The sequence below is a fragment of the Narcine bancroftii genome, chromosome 4 (assembly GCF_036971445.1).
Source record: "Narcine bancroftii isolate sNarBan1 chromosome 4, sNarBan1.hap1, whole genome shotgun sequence".
Taxonomy (NCBI): domain Eukaryota; kingdom Metazoa; phylum Chordata; class Chondrichthyes; order Torpediniformes; family Narcinidae; genus Narcine; species Narcine bancroftii.
In genome coordinates this window covers 284,322,238-284,339,469 of record NC_091472.1, presented here as the reverse complement: position 1 = coordinate 284,339,469, position 17,232 = coordinate 284,322,238, and the positions used below count along the sequence as shown (strand labels likewise).

General features: G+C 37.0%; 1 protein-coding gene across 2 annotated transcripts in view; it reads right to left on the bottom strand.

Annotated features, from left to right (window-relative positions):
• Positions 1-770: 770 nt before the first annotated feature.
• Positions 771-17,232, bottom strand: part of insig2 (insulin induced gene 2) — a 30,098-nt gene continuing 13,636 nt past the window's right edge. The window contains exons 5-6 of one of the 2 annotated variants that reach the window (XM_069935226.1): positions 6,045-6,144; positions 771-4,022 (exon numbers count right to left, since the gene is read on the bottom strand). In XM_069935226.1, the coding sequence (XP_069791327.1) occupies positions 3,981-4,022; positions 6,045-6,144 (142 nt within the window). In that variant the 3' untranslated portion in view covers positions 771-3,980. Of the gene's footprint in view, positions 4,023-6,044; positions 6,145-16,412; positions 17,231-17,232 lie in introns of those variants that run through there. The other variant, XM_069935227.1, reaches the window with a different exon arrangement.

Genomic DNA, 17,232 nt, shown 5'->3' with positions numbered 1-17,232 from the left:
TCACTCGATGAATCTTTCTTCCAAGTTACAAACATAATTGATTACACATATTTATTCTTTTTATGGTGAAGGGACTGCGAGATTTCAGCAGTATCTGATTCCTCAGTCCCAGAGAGAAAATATTTACTTACCTCCCTTTCCTTGTATCAATTTCATTAATTACTTCAATGCATCAGGAGGTGAATGTGCTTTTGCACGATGAAGATTGAAAAAGTGCAATTTCAATTACAGATCCATGTTAATTTGGATTATTAATTATAGGATCAGAGGTACACATTCATTAAACTAGATCAGATGCACAAGTTCTTTAAACAAAATTAATCAATGGGGAAAAAAATATCCAAGCAGGAATTCCAAATGTAAATTAAAGTTGTACATTTAGATAAGGTATTATGAGGCCTCTAGAAATCAGAAGTAGTAAGAAATCAAAATTAAGAAATATTCAGTTCAGGAAATATTTGCAGACTGATTTCAAATGTAAATTCAGCTTCCCTCTTCACAGTTTCAGCTTTTTTTAAAAAAAACAAGAGTCTGCTGGTATTTTCAAGTTTATAAAATAATGCCGGCAAAGGTCATTTAAATGCATTTGTAAAACCAAACAATGGATGACTTTGATGACATGAGGGCAAGTTGGATAATGAATGGTAATTAAAGATTAATATGTTACCGTAATTTAATCAAATATTAATGGGCAAGATGTAATATGGCAATATTTTTTCAAAAAATACATTTCTGCATTTAGAACAAATTCCACATTTGCAGTGTAAACATTTAATGTGAAAAATATGTCATTTTATTTTTGAAGTATTGAACATTTTCTCTCTATTTTCCACCAATGTGATACCACATGGCTAACAAAATCTCAAGCACTTTTGCAAGCATGCAGGCAAATCAAAAATAAACACATCATACCAATAGAGCAATACAGCATGGACACAGATCCTTTGGCCAAACAGATCAACGTTGGCCAAGTTGCTACCTGAGCTGGCCCCATTAGATGGCATTTGGCCCATATTCTTGTAAACTTTACATTTCCATGTACCTGCTGAGTTTTTTTTTTAAACATTATAATTGTGGCTGCCTCAACCACTTCCTCTGGCAGTTCATTCCATTTATTCACCAGCCTACGGTGGAAAAAGTTGGCCCTGATGTTCCCTTTAAATTTTTCTCCTTAAATCTATGTAGATTTTCCTAACCCACATGATTTTATATACTATAGAAGGGCACCCCTTAACCTCCTACCTCAGGGAAAAAGGGTTCCAATTATCCAGTCTCTCCTTATAACTCAAGCCCTCAAATCCCAGTAAAACCCATGCAAAAATTTTTTTTTTTGCACCCTTTCCAGCATAATTACATCCTAGGCTACCAGAACTGCATGCAACTCCATGTGGTCTCACCAACATCTTATACATTTTTAAGGATATACAGTACAACTTAGATTATCCAAAATCAGATTCTCCAAAATCCTCGTTTATCTGAAATTTTATAAAATGTTTAGGATAAATGAAGATACCCAAAACAAATTAGAAATCCTCATTTATCCAAATTTTTCAGTGCCAAACTGACCTCACAGGTTGAAAAAAATTTACTCAACGTGAAATTAGAACAATGATTGTCCTCATTTCAAGCAACTCCCTTCCCTTTCTTTCCATTTCTTCTTTACCTTCCTCTATTGATTTTTCTCTCCAACTCTCTCCCTCTCGATTTGCATGCTGCTGTCTCCTAGTTGCAAGCTGTCGGAAGAATCCCTTGCCCCAGCATCAAACAGAATGATCTCCCAGGCAGGAGCATGACCCTGGTTCAGTGGCGCTCCCTCCCTCCTCAGCACACTGGAGCTCCCAGTGCCAACCGGACCCCGCGCTGTGCATGTAAAATAGGCCTAGGGGAGGCTTCAGAGTCTGGACTTGGGCATTGGGAACTCCTGTGTCAGACAGATAGGAGCCCAACGACTCGCCAGTGAGTGTTCCACTGGCCCAGAAAGTCTCCCTGAGGATCAGCAGCAGGATCGGTGATCGTGGATCGGCGGCAGCTTTGCAGCCAACTTTTTTTTTTTAGTGAGAATTAAACGTTCCCTTGTTGTTTGTTATTGTTTAAACATTGATACAAGTTGGGCTGTTTTAAAAAAAATGAATAGCTATCAAAAAATAATCTATCCAGCATAGGCCCAGTCCAGACCATTTTGGATAATCGGAGTTGTGCTGTATCTCAATCCAAACATCGTTGAAGCATTTCATGGTTAATATTCTATTTACATCATAAGTACACATAAAATGCTTCAGTATTTTTAACCCAGAATCATACCACTTTAACTGACAAAATAATATTCAGTCAGCTTTCACATTTACATGTTAAACAGTATCCTGAAAAGTTTTGAAAATTTGCTGTTTTACATAGCAAAATCCAGACATGGCATGTTCAAATATTTTGGAAAATTGACGATTCAGCATTTTCTTTAGAAAACAGAATAAAGAACATTTCAGTCAACTGTTTAATTCTAGTTAAATTGATTAAAGGCACTGCATTAACAAGGTTCCATCCATGTAACTGCTATCTCCAAATCCTATCAATTGACACTTCAAATGCTAGTATTGCTACAATGTAGATTAACTACAGCAATAAAAAAATGTCTTTTTCTTTTTTAAAGATGTAGCGAAATACAAGATAGGGATGTAAGGAGTACAATTCTGTAGAGAACAGTTGACAGGGATAAAGCCGAGTGGTTAATTATAGATCTTTGTGTCCTATGAACACTGTGAGATCTGCTGAGTTTTTACAGCACATTTTTGTGTATTAAAAACACAATCTCATTGTTTACATTCATTCAACAAACATGCAGCTTTTTTCTTCATAAGTTTTAATTTAACATTTATTATTTTAATCATTATCAACTGCTTTGAAACGTCAAATGTTATGTTGTTCAACTAGAAGAAAGGCTTTAAACATAAAATATTTTATTTAGTTACAGGGCAGCAGCAAACTTTTACTGTTTTTGGAATAATCAAAATAAATTGGTCTGTCATAGTCAAGATGCCAAATGACCATCCTCCCACTAAAAATGGAATATTTTGCATTTTCTCCTTATTGGATGAAAAAATTCAAAAACAATCTGCACCACAAAAACTTTTTGTTAACTTAAACTTGTTAATTTAACATTTGGCTTTGATAAGAGGTGTATTCACAAAATAATTTTCTTTATTCTAAACACATACTATAAAACATTAAAATTTTTCCACAAAATTTTCAACTGCAAATCAGATATGCTGAAGGAGACATTCAAGTCCTGCTTTTTTTTTTAATTATTAAATCAGAGCTGAAATTTTTTTTTGAAGTATCAATAAATAGCATTTTGCTTCAGTAACATCATACTTGAGTCGCTATATATTGGTGAAAGCAGTTTCATGCATCTGTAAATATTTAAAATATCGAGAAAAAAAAATTCTGCTACAAGCAAGACTCCAGTAAGGCATGAAATATTATCCATATAGTCAATAAAATCAGAAACAATAATGTTGTAATTTAAACTTTGTTGAATCTCCTGAACTTCCTAAATAGACATACCAACTAGTGAAATGAGAATACAAATTAGATTTTTACAAAATATTTTAAATTATGCTAATAACTTCAGGATACTGCTGTATAAGCATCTCAAATGAGTAAATAAATTGGTTTGTCTCAGATTTGCATATGCTGATTACACATTTGTAAATAAAAACACCTATATATTAAAAATAAATCCAGTAGCATATAGATGTATGGTCTTGCACATTTATTAATCACACAATAGGTTCTAACAAAACATTTTTATACCACCAGCAATCACAGATTGCATTTTATGTAGCAGAGTAAATAAGAAAAATATAAAACTGCAGCATCTGCAATTTTACATTATAATTGTTATTTACAGTTTTTAACATTCATTTGGCATTTCGTCCTGATTCCTAATTGTCGACTTGAATTCTTTGAATTTCCATAATATTACTTCAATCTTGATGAGGTTTCTCTGGAATAACTTTGCACTCATACTGTAATCAGAGGAAATATCAAGATGTAATGTTTTATAAGTCTAGATGCATTTAGATTTATGTACCTTTATTCAAAATCCAATTCATAAGTATGACCATAATATAAAACAAAGAACAAGAAAATTGGCATGTTCTACTGCCAATAGATTTGCAATCTACTCTAATATGGATTTAATTCTCAATTTGTTTAACTTACTGTATTTTGGAAATGGCCTGTTTGTATCCCAGAGCCATTATCCATCCTTACATTTCCATTTTCGAATCTGTCTGCTTTCCTCCAGAGTCATTCCTTGCTGTGTCGAACAATACACCAAGCAGGATTCTAGGAGTGGATAAAGTTGAATACAGCAAGTCCCCGGGTTAAGAATGTCCGCCTTATGGACAACTCATACTTACATGTGGCTTCAGCAGTTCATCGGCTCCAGGAAGAATGTGACGCACCATTTTAAAAGCTCTGTACAAACCTCCCTTGATGCTTACTTTAAGAAATTAACTCCAGTAGTTTTATATGCATAGAAAAGTAAAAATATACACCAAGACAAATATAACTAACTGACGCTAAATAAGAACCATATGTACCCGTTCTGACTTACCTACAAATTCAACAAAGACAGAGTTAGGAATGAATCTTGTTCCTAACCCGGGGACTGCTAAGCACTATAGGACACCTCAATTTAATCTCTAATTCTGACCCCAAATATGTAGACATGTTGGTTCATTCCAGTCTGATATCATCATACATTATTTCAATGAAGTTCAAAGAATGGGACCTTGACTTTAGGCTAACAATATTTTAACCAAGGGATGTCAATGAGTCCAACAATATCAAACAATGGTTCTGTTACTTTCATTTACATTTCTTCCAGAACAATCTAATGTTTCTTTACTTGATCTGTTACAATTGCCTTAGCAACTCAATATAGAACAGTACCCTTATCCAAATACCCAAAATCCAAAAGGATCCAAAATCCGACACTTTCTTCGTCCGTGGTCCCATAAGGTAATGTGTCATAGTGTTCAGAAATCCCAATCAAAGAGTGGGACATAGCAGATGTAAGTAGTGCACTATTTATTGTAGTAAGTTGATCATTATTTGTTTTGATGTCAAATGTATCTTGGTCTGAGTGAACCCAAATTAAATCACTATTACCTTCAGATAAACTCCCTTGTGCTAAGTCATTCAGAGGGTAGTACATATATTGACAAGCTTCGATTTTGTCATTAAGATCTGGTTTAGTAGATTTTGGGAGATCGAATGTAGATGGTGGGTTCACAAAGTTTTTTATTTTAAATGTGTTGATCATCAGCGTAAAAGCCTCCTTAATAACTTGCACAAGCATTTCATATTTTCAACTTTTGCTTGGGCATGTTACCACTCAGCTTCACACTCAAGTTCTGACAAGGCAAGGTTTCAGAAACTAACTACATGGCAGGGTCTCTGCGTGAGGGAGAAGTCAGTTACAACTGTGAAATGCATGGGCTTTCATGGGTTTAGATTGTGACCAATGCCAGCAAGTGGAGAGACAAGTTAAACATTGCTTTAGTTTTATTTTAAAAAAAAACATTGAATCCAGGCGCATTCTTGTTTAACGCAACAGTTCCCTGTGAGTCGAGGTATGGCTGTATTGTAATGTGAATTCATGCACCTTTAAGTCTGAGTGAATGAATGGATTTTTTAAAAGGGTGTTCCAAAATCCAAACCACTTCTGGTTCCATGCATTTTGGATAAGGGGTTCTGGACCTGTAACTTTTATCATAGATCTTTGATTCTCCGTCATTGTTGTGCTAAATCCTAGAACTCCTTAACCCAAGAAATTAGAGAGGTTAAAGAAGTTGGCTTTTGGTTTGCATTATTCATCTTTGATATAATTAAGCTGGTTAAAGTAATAGTTTCTAGATGCAGTTAAATTATTTACCCAGAAAATTCATTCACAACAATCAATTTAAAAAAAGAAATAACATTTGACAACATAATTAGATCTTTGAAGATGTCAACATTAAAAAAAAATCCCTTTCACTTACCATTGCTAACTGCCGTCCTATATTTCCCATTGTTATTCCACCAGCAAAAAATATACAAGGTAACCAAGACCGAACATACAAGAAGTCTGGAGATGTATATCTGAAAAACAAGAATTAAGAAGCAAAATTAGAATCTTAATACACAATTGACTCAAAATTCTCATGTAAAATTATGTAATGCAGTTGTGCATTGGAAAATAAATCAAAGAATCCTTTTATAAGTATCTATTCTGAATTTATCATACTATAAAAAAAGTGCGTGAGTAATAATTTGAATCTTTCAACCACATGAATCAATTCTGAGAAAACATTTCCAAAGAAATACTGAAAAATTAAAAAATATACGGTACTGGAAATCTAAATTGAATAAAAGCACCAAACACAGCACAGACAACATCTGTAGAAAAAACATTACCAATTCTGTCTGCGACCCTCACAAATAGAAAGGAGTAGAAATGTTAACTCGGTTCCTCTTTCATATTAAATATTGTCTTTTTAATGAATCTAACTTGCACTGACAGATAAAAAATAATTTCTAGTCCGAGATTCATATGTCATAGAAACAAGTCCTATCATACTCTTCCATATTGATCACATTTTTCACCATTCAGCTCACTGCTTTCCATGCCCTAGTGTTTTAAGTGCTCATCTAAATATTTCTTAAATACAGAAAGTCCCCATGTTAATAATGTCAGCCTTATGAAAGGACTACATGTGGTTTCAGCAGTTCGTCGGCACGAGGAAGGAGAACACTGTCTGTTATTTTAAGTCAGATCACGTCACTGCTGAGTGTGTAACTTTGTATTTGGTTTAGATTTTTCTCTTATTTACCCTTATGACCATGCCTCCAAAGTGTAAATCCAATGCAAGTAATGGTGATGAGCAAATTCTGACTTAACTACACATTCGACTTAAAGACAGCCTTAGGAATGGATCTTGTTCATAACCCGGGGACTGCCTGTTTTGCATGAATATCTGCCTACTCCAAACTTTCAGGCAGATTTCAGCCATTCCCTGGGTGAAAAAAAAACTCTCAAATCCTTTCTACATTTCTTGCACCTTGTCCATCTCCACTGGTTATAAATTCCATGCATTCTATGTCCTGGCTAATTTCGTTATTATCCCATATGCTTCCTTAACTACAGCAGCCACTGTGGCTCCCACAGAGAGAAACAGGGCTGGTTCCCTTAACCATGAGCTGGACACCTTTGGTTGCACTATCTAAACCTCCTATTCCCTTGAACTGGGTCATCGGGAGGGGGGGGGGGGGTCTCCACATTTGAGGTTCTATAAGACCTTGGGCAAAGTGATGATTTAAAGACTCATCTTTCTTATCTACCTGTGATGCCATCCTTAACTTGAGAATCAGGGATTCTTGGAGATGTATACCAAAGTCCTCATTCTTTTCTAGGGCTCTAGCATTTATTATGTTAGCTTTACAAATCTTCCCAAAATATAATGCTTTATGAATCCCAGGGACATTACATTTCACATCTTGCTAATTCTTCAATAAGGTTGAGTAGCCAAGATCCCTCTTCACCATCAATTACAAAATCAACCTTTATGCCATCTGCAAACTTGCAAATCATATTTTGTGTGTAACAAACAACAAGGATACCTACATCAATCCCTGCAGTAAGCACTGCTCAAAGGCTTTCAATCATATAAACAACACTCAGCCATCATCCTCTCCAATCATCAAGCCAATTCTGGATCCCATTTGCCAAAATGCCCTGAATCCCATGGGCTCTTGCCTATTGAACCAGGTGCAGTGCCATCATAAGCCTTACTACAGGCCACATTGATTACATCAAGTGTACTATCCTCATCATTTACCTCTTCAAAAATTAAACTGTCCAAATAGAATCTCCCCTTAACAAAGCCATGCTAATTTGATTAATCCTTGCCTCTCCAAATAGAGATTAATCCTGCCATTGACCCACAATCTCTTGAACAACAATGTAGGCCACACTAGATCATTACTAGAGCCTTTCCTGAATAAAAGTACTTAATTGTCTATCTTGCCATTTTTCAACAGGTAAAAGCTTTTTACCCTGACTTAATATGTCAATAATCAATCTTTTCAAAATGTCAAAGAGCTCTAATATACACTTCCTCAACAATGCATTACAATTTATTCCTATCCACTGAAGTGACGAAAATGCATTAAGAATTAGTTGCTACAATAAACCATTATATCTACCAACAATATTTCTGATCTTACAAAATGTTTAAATTTGATGACTTATTATATTACAAATCTTAAATGACCAAATAAGAGACCACTTTAAATTGTTAAAATTATTTTAAATGCAAATAAAATGGGTTCTGTATCTAGTTATCCAGTCATAATAAATATTTTTTTCAGAATTAAAAATATACAAAAGTATCTGCTTGAAAATGTAACGTAATTTGCAAAAATATTAACATAACTCTCTTTGCTTCTTATGCCACGCCAAGCCAAACCTTCGACCACCGTCCCCCACACCACCTCCCCTCCAAACCCCACACTGTTCCCAAGGGCCAGAATTTTTATTGGAAGTGGCAGCCAAAGCTTTGAAGTCCCAGTCTTGTGAAGTAGAAAAAAAACTTCAAAGCTTAAAAGCTCTGCTTTTCATTATCAAGGATAATGAAGCAATTAAACTACTGTATCTGAAATACCAGAAATAATTAGCGACATAAACCACAATTACAAAACATAACAGTACTTCTTACAAATTTCACTTTTGTTTGCAAAATGCTAACAGTTTGAAAATGCACTTTTTAAATCAAGGGTAATAATACAATTAGTGAGAGGTTAAACAAAGTAATTTCATGATGAACAATGACATATCCCATTACATCAGTAATGCACTCCAGATGAATTTTGGGAGTTTCAGTGCCAAATCTGGCAAGGCAGCAAATTGAGACAAGATTTTTTCTTAAATGCTTAGATCAGTGAAATTTATCAATATGAAAAAGGATGATACCTTAAAATTTAATTCTTCTGTATGTCATTCTTTTCCAAATTTGTTTGGCAAAGTATAATGAATTATTGAATATGTTAACTTACATTATTGACCACTGCTTCTTAAGAACATGATAAAAGTAACAGCTCATAAATATCTCACATCTCATAGCTGCAAATATCTATCACAGAATGTTACTTTGGTAATTTTTATTTTATAAAACTTAAAATGGCCAATACAATTTATAAACAAAATACTTTATTTAAATTTTCCATACACATATTTAACATTTGGTTAATACAACAACAATAAAGTTCAAAAATTACACTACATGTATTAATAGCTCCCCCTTTCCCTACCCCCTCATAAGGAAATTATTTAAAAGTACAATAATATAGCCATATTTCCATATATTTCAGTGTACAAGACAAACCTGCCTTTTTCTGGCTTCCTGAGGTGCCACGTTGATCGGCGTACAAATTGACCCCCAAAGCTCACGATGTTTGAGATGGACGGTTGACCGGAGTAGACGTCAACCCCCTTAGATCACGCGGATTGATCTGCTTGGCATTAGTTGGAGGTGACTGCTATTGCAGAGGTCACCGACACAATGCACAATGAAAATATGAAGCAATTTTTAAGTGGAAAGTGACAGAAATGGCCCAGTAAACCAATAACTGAGCTGTTGCGAGGAAATTTGATGTATATGAGAAATTGGTAAAAGATTGGAGGAAGAAGTCTTTAAGAAAAATACCAAAAAGACAATGTTGGTTGAGAAAAGGAATCACTCATTGGCCAGAGTTGGAAAATTACATTGCAGAATGGGGACGTGAACAGAGGCAAGATTGCTACACAGTCACCTGAAATAAAATAAGAACATTTGCACTGCAGTGGGCCAAGTCGCACCCAGACTTCAGCAAAGATTTTTTAAGCTACATTACACTGGTGGAATCATTTCATGAACAGGAAAAATCTGGTATTGTGACAAAAAAAAACTCACAGAAACTACGAAAAACATCTTGATTATAACATTGTAAGTTTTCACTAGTTTATTATATGGAACTGGGAGAATCACCAGTTTGTATTGGCAAATATCGGAAATATAGATGAAACCACCCCCCCCCCACTATGAATTTCGACATGATGGGCTATAGAACAGTACAATGGAAAGGTGTTAAAAATGTGCAAACCAGAAATACAGGGCATGAAAGGACCAGGTTTACCGTGGTGTTATCATGCAGGGCCAATGGGATGAAGTTAAGTCTCATGGTAATCTTCAAACACAAAATTAAACTGAAAATGAAATTCTCTGCAGGTATTTTTGTACATTTTCATGAAAAAGGATGGATGGATGAAAATGGTGTAAAACTATGGATAGACAATGTGTAGAAAAGGCGGTTTATGCAAAGAATGGAGTTTGCTGGTCTTTGATATGTTTTGTAGCCACTTAACTGAGAAGTCTAAAAGTGGATTAGCACTACATGATACTTACATGGCTGTTATCCCGAATGGTTTGACGTTTCTACTGCAAACTCATGATGTCTGCTTGAACAAGTCATTCAAAGACAATGTGCATGAGGAATGGAATACATGGATGTTGAGTGCAGAAAAGCTGCTTACAAAGGGTGGGGCAATGCGTTCTGCATCACTTTATACGCTGTGTAACTTCATGCTCAAGGCAAGGGACAAAGTTAAAGTAGAGACTGTGATAAAATCTTTTAAAAAGTGTGGTATCTCTTGTGCAAATGATGGCACAGATGATTTATTGTGGGAAAATGATGACGAAGCTGAAACCACCTCATCAGATACAAACTGGGACTCATATGATGACTATTTAAACAGAGAGTATGGATGTGCTTGTCTCCATCTTTGCTTCAGACGATGATACAGTGATTTTGAAGGGTTCTAAATGTGTTGTTTTCAGACGATGATAGATTTTGTAGGATGCCAATTGTGTTGTTGTTTTCAATAAAAATCTACATGAAAATCTGTGGCAGTTGGGTTTTTTCGGTTTTTCAAGGGTCACATATGCCAGATCGGCACGGATTGGAGACCTTCAATCTGATACAGCATGGTATCGGATTGAAGGTCTTAAAAGAACATCTGGTGTACAAGCTGACCCCTATGTACAAGTTGACCCCTACTTTTACTTTTTATTTTATTTTATTTGTTTTAAAAAGTTTTTTTTTGGGGTGGGGGGGGTTTCCACGACTCGACTTATATGCCGAAATATACAATAACTAAAAAATAAAATCTTCAAGGATGGCTCTGAGATGCACAATCAAACACACAAAACATTTTTAAAAATGACTATATTAGAAGATTGGTTAAAGGAGGATCTCTACAGGGCTCAAGGGAAAGGAAGAAGACTATCACATATTTATGCCTAATATTTGCATATAAGGGCACCATATTTGAAAAATAAACCATTTTTATTTCTCAAATTGTATGCAATTTTCTCTTAAGGAATATAGCTCTGAATTTCCACGTTCCATCTTTGAATTTGAGTCTGATTTCCAAGTTGTTGCAATGCATTTTCTTGCCACTGCTGATGCAATTTTAACAAATTCCACTTGATATTATTGGTAATTCTAATTTAGGTCACATCCCTTGTATATTCCCCACTAAAAATAAGTCTAGATTTTGCAGAAATGCAACATTTGTAACCTACCTTAAAAAAGTTCCCTAAATCCACCCAAAACTGCTTTACTTTGGGGCATGACCATGTTGAATGAATAGTAAAGAAGTCTTGAATAGTTGCTTACTTTCTTGAGTCAGTGATGGCAAAATTAAATTTTTTCAAACTGATAACTTGTTAGGAAGGAAAAAGAGGCCCGATGATGCAGCACATAGAGCCTCTGCATCAGAGCAAGAGTCCCTGATGTCCATAGAAAAGGTAAAGGTTCCATTTATTGTTACATTTAGAATGTAACATACAAAAAAATTCTTTAACTTTGTCTACCAGAAGGAAGTCAGAGAATCACCACTTTGTCCAGCGCCCCTCACAGAAATAGGAAGGAATGAACTCACGACCCCTAGTTTACAAGATCAGTGCTCTAACCACTGAGCAACAGCATAGGACAGGAACAGACTTTTCTACCCACGTGTCTGTGCTTAACATGATGTCCAAATTAAACTAAATTTTCTGCTTACACTTCACAGGTATCACTCCATCTTCTTCATTGCTATTTGCCAATCAAGAAGCATCTTAAATAGTGCCATAGCATCTGCTTCCACCACTACTTCTGGCAGCATGTTCTAGGCACCTATCGCTATCTGTGCAAAATATTTGCCCTGCCCATCTCCCTTAAGCTTCCTCCCTCTCACCTTAGATACATGTCCTCTTGCCCTAGGGGAAAAAAAATATTCTGACTGTTCACTGTCCAGTGCCATCTGTGTGCAGTTTGCACATTCACCCTGTAATCATATGGAATTCAAAAGACCACATGAAATAGGAGCAGGAGGAGGCCATCTGGCCCACCAAGCTGCTCCGTTATTTAATAAGATCATGATTGATCTGGACATGGACCACCTAACTGTTTTTACCCCAAAACCCTCAATTCCCCAACTATGTAAAAATATATTATATCTACTGCTTCCTTGGGCAGAGGATTCCACTGTCTGGGAAAAGCAGTTTCCTCCTCATCTCCATCCTAAACCTCCTCTCCAAAATTTTGAGGCAAAGTTAAATATTTAGAGATACAGCATGGTATCAAGAGCCTGTGCCACCCAAATACACCAATTAGCCTGCAAACCCCATATGTTTTTAGAGGGTGGGAAGAAACCCATGCAGATCAAAAGAAGAAAGTATCAACTCCTTAGACAGTGCAGGATTTGAACCTAGTTTCTAAATATGTGCTAATTGGTAGGTTAGTTGGCCCCTTCAACTTGCCTGAATTGTATAAATCAATGGTAGATTTTTTGGGGAAAGGCAGGGAATGTGGGAACAATAAAAAATAGATCAAGGTAGAATTAGAGTAAAAAGAGATGCTTGATGTTGAGCACATTCAGTTGGCCGAGGAGATGCCTGTTTACATGCTGCATCTTTCTATGACTCTTTACGCTCCCTTTTCCCATATTTTATTGCTAAAAATAAAATCTGAAAAACATTTTAGAAGTTCAATAGGATTCATTTATTCAGGAGCCTTGCCGTTTGGCCTGGGTGATCATGTCTCTCCATTTGTCACGATCTCTGACGCTCCGAATTGTAGTTGCCTCCCCTGTTCTTCTTCGGTGAAGGTTCCATCTTTGAGCTGAGACGGTAGTTAATGTTGAGTTCATGATTATACAAGGGGAAAAAACACTGAAGTGGTTTCCCATTGGCTTCTTCAGTTGCAATGTCCATTCTGAATGGGTAACTCTGGCCATTGATCAGCAGATTCATCTGCCCAGTGTTTTTAGTTTTACAACCATAAATTCCAATTTGTAGAATCTGCTAGTAAAAAGCATCCACCATCTGCAATCCATGAGGTGCTTTCAAATTGCAGCACCTGGGTAGCCCTCCTGGGTCAAGGGTGAAATTACTGGCTCCCACACCTTTCAAATAGCAGCCTAACCTACCTGTTAAGTCACCATCCCAGTGATTTGCGGGGATCCCACCCCTGCGATGACATAATGAGTGACGTGTCACAGAGCCACAGGGAATCCCCTTTTCCCTGTGTTCTTTTAGTTCCCTTCTGTTTAAAGTTCCAGAGTAACCGGGTGAGCCATTTCCCCTTTCAAATAGGTGGAAGAGGACACCTGAGTAAGTTTTGCTGGGTTCCCTGACCATCTCTGAAGTAGATCTGGGACCCGGGTGGATTTTGACTGGGCTTTCCCAGTTCAACACTTTCAAATACCCCTGCACCTGGGTCTTCAAGCTAGTAAATTGCCCGGTTAACCCCATTTTACAAGGCACCGAATAGGATTAGAATATACTTTAAAGAGTTAGTTAAAGATACTGCATTGCAAAGAAAGGGACAGACAGAAAGCCAAACATTCGCTTTTCATTTAGGCATCAACTGTATTTCAATTCGACTGAGTGATAGCAAAAATCATGTACAAAGTTTGACTGATGTAAAATGGTTACCGGCTTAGAGAACTATTAAGGAAACATCAATCATTTTATCTTGTAAAGCCTGCAAAGTATATTTATAGAATACAAGGGGGAATAGTTGAGTAGCAGTACTTTGAGCATAATGGATCCCTTTGTCACAGTTTTTTAGGTTGCAGCAGGTAATTGTTTTAACTCAATATTTTCTTCAAGATCACCTGCTATTTTATACTTACATGCTATGTTATGCCAAGTTACTGCAATTGACAAAGTTATCAGAACATCCATAAATGTCACAGATAACAAGAAGTTAATGCTAGACACTTGACATCAATGGAGAACAGAAACAAAGGAATAAAAAGAATGCTGAACTGGCATAACCGAGAACCAAGTCCTGGCTTTACTTTAACATACACATTAGGGTTTATTAATGTGGTGACAGATTAACTATTCTGATTGTTAGATTTTTTGTAATCAGATTTTTTTTTTGAAAGATGATTGCCTGCAAACCAAATGGTAAATACAAATTATGTCTAACTCAATTCAACTCACAAGTCAGACATGTATCCAAATCTTTTCAAGTTGTTTTTAACCTATATGGACACTAATATTTTTATGTATTTTCTGTTATTTGGTGCTAAACATGACATCAATGAACAATGAATAATATGAAAATGGTGAAGTTCCCAGCTAAAATGCATTGGTCCTGATGTGTGAAATCAAAGATTACCAGAGCTGTTCCACAATCCATTTAGAACCTTACACCTTCCTTCCCTCCTGGGCACTTGAAATTCCTCTCTTCTGACTCCACTGACCTTCAGCTAGGTAACCCTTTAACTTGTTGAAAAGAATCATGCCTAGAAATTCAACCAATAGACACTATCAAGGGATCTTTACAATGTTCCATTACTATAATACAATCGTAAAGCAGGCAAGGAAAGTACAAACAAATCTGAAATTACTACAAAATATCTGGGATCTAATCCAGAGGAAGGGGTGGGGGGGTTTCGACAGTCAGAGTTGGTGTGTGGCCAGAGGTCACAGCCGGGCTGTTAGTCAGTGGTCAGGGTTAGATTGGAACCTCAGTCGAAGGTGAGTTGGGATCAAATTTGTGGAAAAGGGATATGGAAGAGGCCGCAGAAAGAACGATGCAAGAAAGAAAAAAGGTGGCGCTACCAGAGCTGCTCCAGCAGTGCTGGTGCGGACTGGGGAGTGGGGAATGGAGACACTGCACTGCTCCGCAGGGACCTACTTCCCGATCGTGTTGCCAACGGTTCCATTCAGGTTTTAAACAACCCAGTAAAGGTACCAAGTGTTTTAATTTAAAATCCTGCAACCACAGATGTCTGTGCCCAAGATGGTGGCACCTGCACTAGGCAGCATACCAGGGGAGTAGAAGACCGGCTCAAGACACCGGGGAGAAGGAGATGCATGGGATACAAACCTTGATGAACCAGTGGGGTCTCAACAGCTGAAGGACCCATACAGGCTGCAGGAGAATAGATAATGAAACCCAGGTATTGGAATCAGGATTCAAGAGGGTGCTGAGAGCACGAATAGGCTCCCAAGGGGCCTCGGGTGTTGAAAGCTTCCTGATTGTATCAGAGGTTTGGACCTGGTGCTCAGGCTGCCAATGGTTTAAACAGAACTGCGTGCAGCTTCAGGAGCACTGGAGGCGAATCCACAGAAGCGCAATGTCTCTGAAGGGACTCTCTTTTGATTCTCTTTTTCCTATATTAGGGAGCCTATGGTGGCTCTTTGCTTGCCTTACAGTAGACAAAAGTTGAAGTATATCGTATGTATTACATTTTTATGTATTAAAGGAACCTTGAAATAAATGGGATTCTCACAGCAGTCCTCAGAGTGTAGCAGTTGTCACAAATTGGGCTTTGGTAAGCAATGAGCCTTTGGCAAGCAAGATCAGGAGGAAAGTCACGTGAACTTTTGGCTCAATAGTGTGACATTGGTGCAAGTCAGATAATGAGAGTTTTCTGATGCTTATACAGATTAGAAGCTATTAATGAGGATTAGACATGACAGGGCAACTTTGCGGAGTGGAATGCAAATCCTGCACTTTGTGGGAGGTTACAGAGACTTCCAGATAACCACATGCAGGTATCATCTACAGCCTCAAAACATGGAGCAGTAGTGGTTAGAATCACAGTGGACCATCTGTGAAACTGAGAATTAGATGAGAGAGGAAATCACACCATTGCTTAACCATGAGCAGGCAAGAATATGGGTGACTACCAGACAGAACAAAGGAAAGTAGATGCAGGCAAATAGAGTGTACTCTATAATGTTTAGGTAAAAGACTTTTTTTTTTCCCCCTTCATTTGCCCCTGTTCGCCACAGTTTTAAATTTGTAATCAAACAATTCACAAGTGATTAAAGTGCGCATTCCAGATTTTATTAAAAGGTATTTGTGTACATATTGATTTGACCATGTAGAAATTACATCATTTTTTAAACATTTAACACTCATTTATGGAGGGCACTTAATGCAAAAGTTTGAAGTCACTCTTCCTTGCTAATAGATTTTCCCCATTTGACTACTGATGGTGGTGGTGACTAACCATACATCAACTATGTTTCCATGCAAAGGAGAAGGTCATTCAAGCAGATGAGTGCTTGCTGGCTCTTGGAACAACCCCATCAACCCCATTTCCCCAATTATTTATCTGAAACCTTTCCCCTCTGACATGTCCATTAAGACATCCCAATTCTCACGCTATGGATAATTTACAGTAACTGTGTAATCCAACAACCAGGATGTAGGAGAAAAATAGAACCCATTATTAAATCCAAAAAAGTCACAGAAAGAACAAGCAAACTTCAGACATTAGCAGATGTCAGGATTTAATCTGAATTGTTGGAGCTGTGCAACACTTGCAATGCCATTGTGCCAACTTCAGAGAGCAGCCAAAGTCAGGAATAGTACATTGCCATTGGCTCGGCTGAATAGGAGGGAAGAAATACACATGAAAGAGCAAAAGAAAATTCAACAGTTGAAGAGAAAGGTAGGTGCTTCGGTTGCCAGTGGCCATTCCAGGAGGATATGTTGCCTCCCAAGTCCCAGGATCAAGTCAATCACTGAATGGCTAAAAAAAAGCATCTTGAAGGGGAAAGCCAAACGTCTGAGCTCTTATCCTCAGTATTGATTTCATGGACACTGAGCTGAAATCTTGCAGGCACAGGTAAGCAAGCT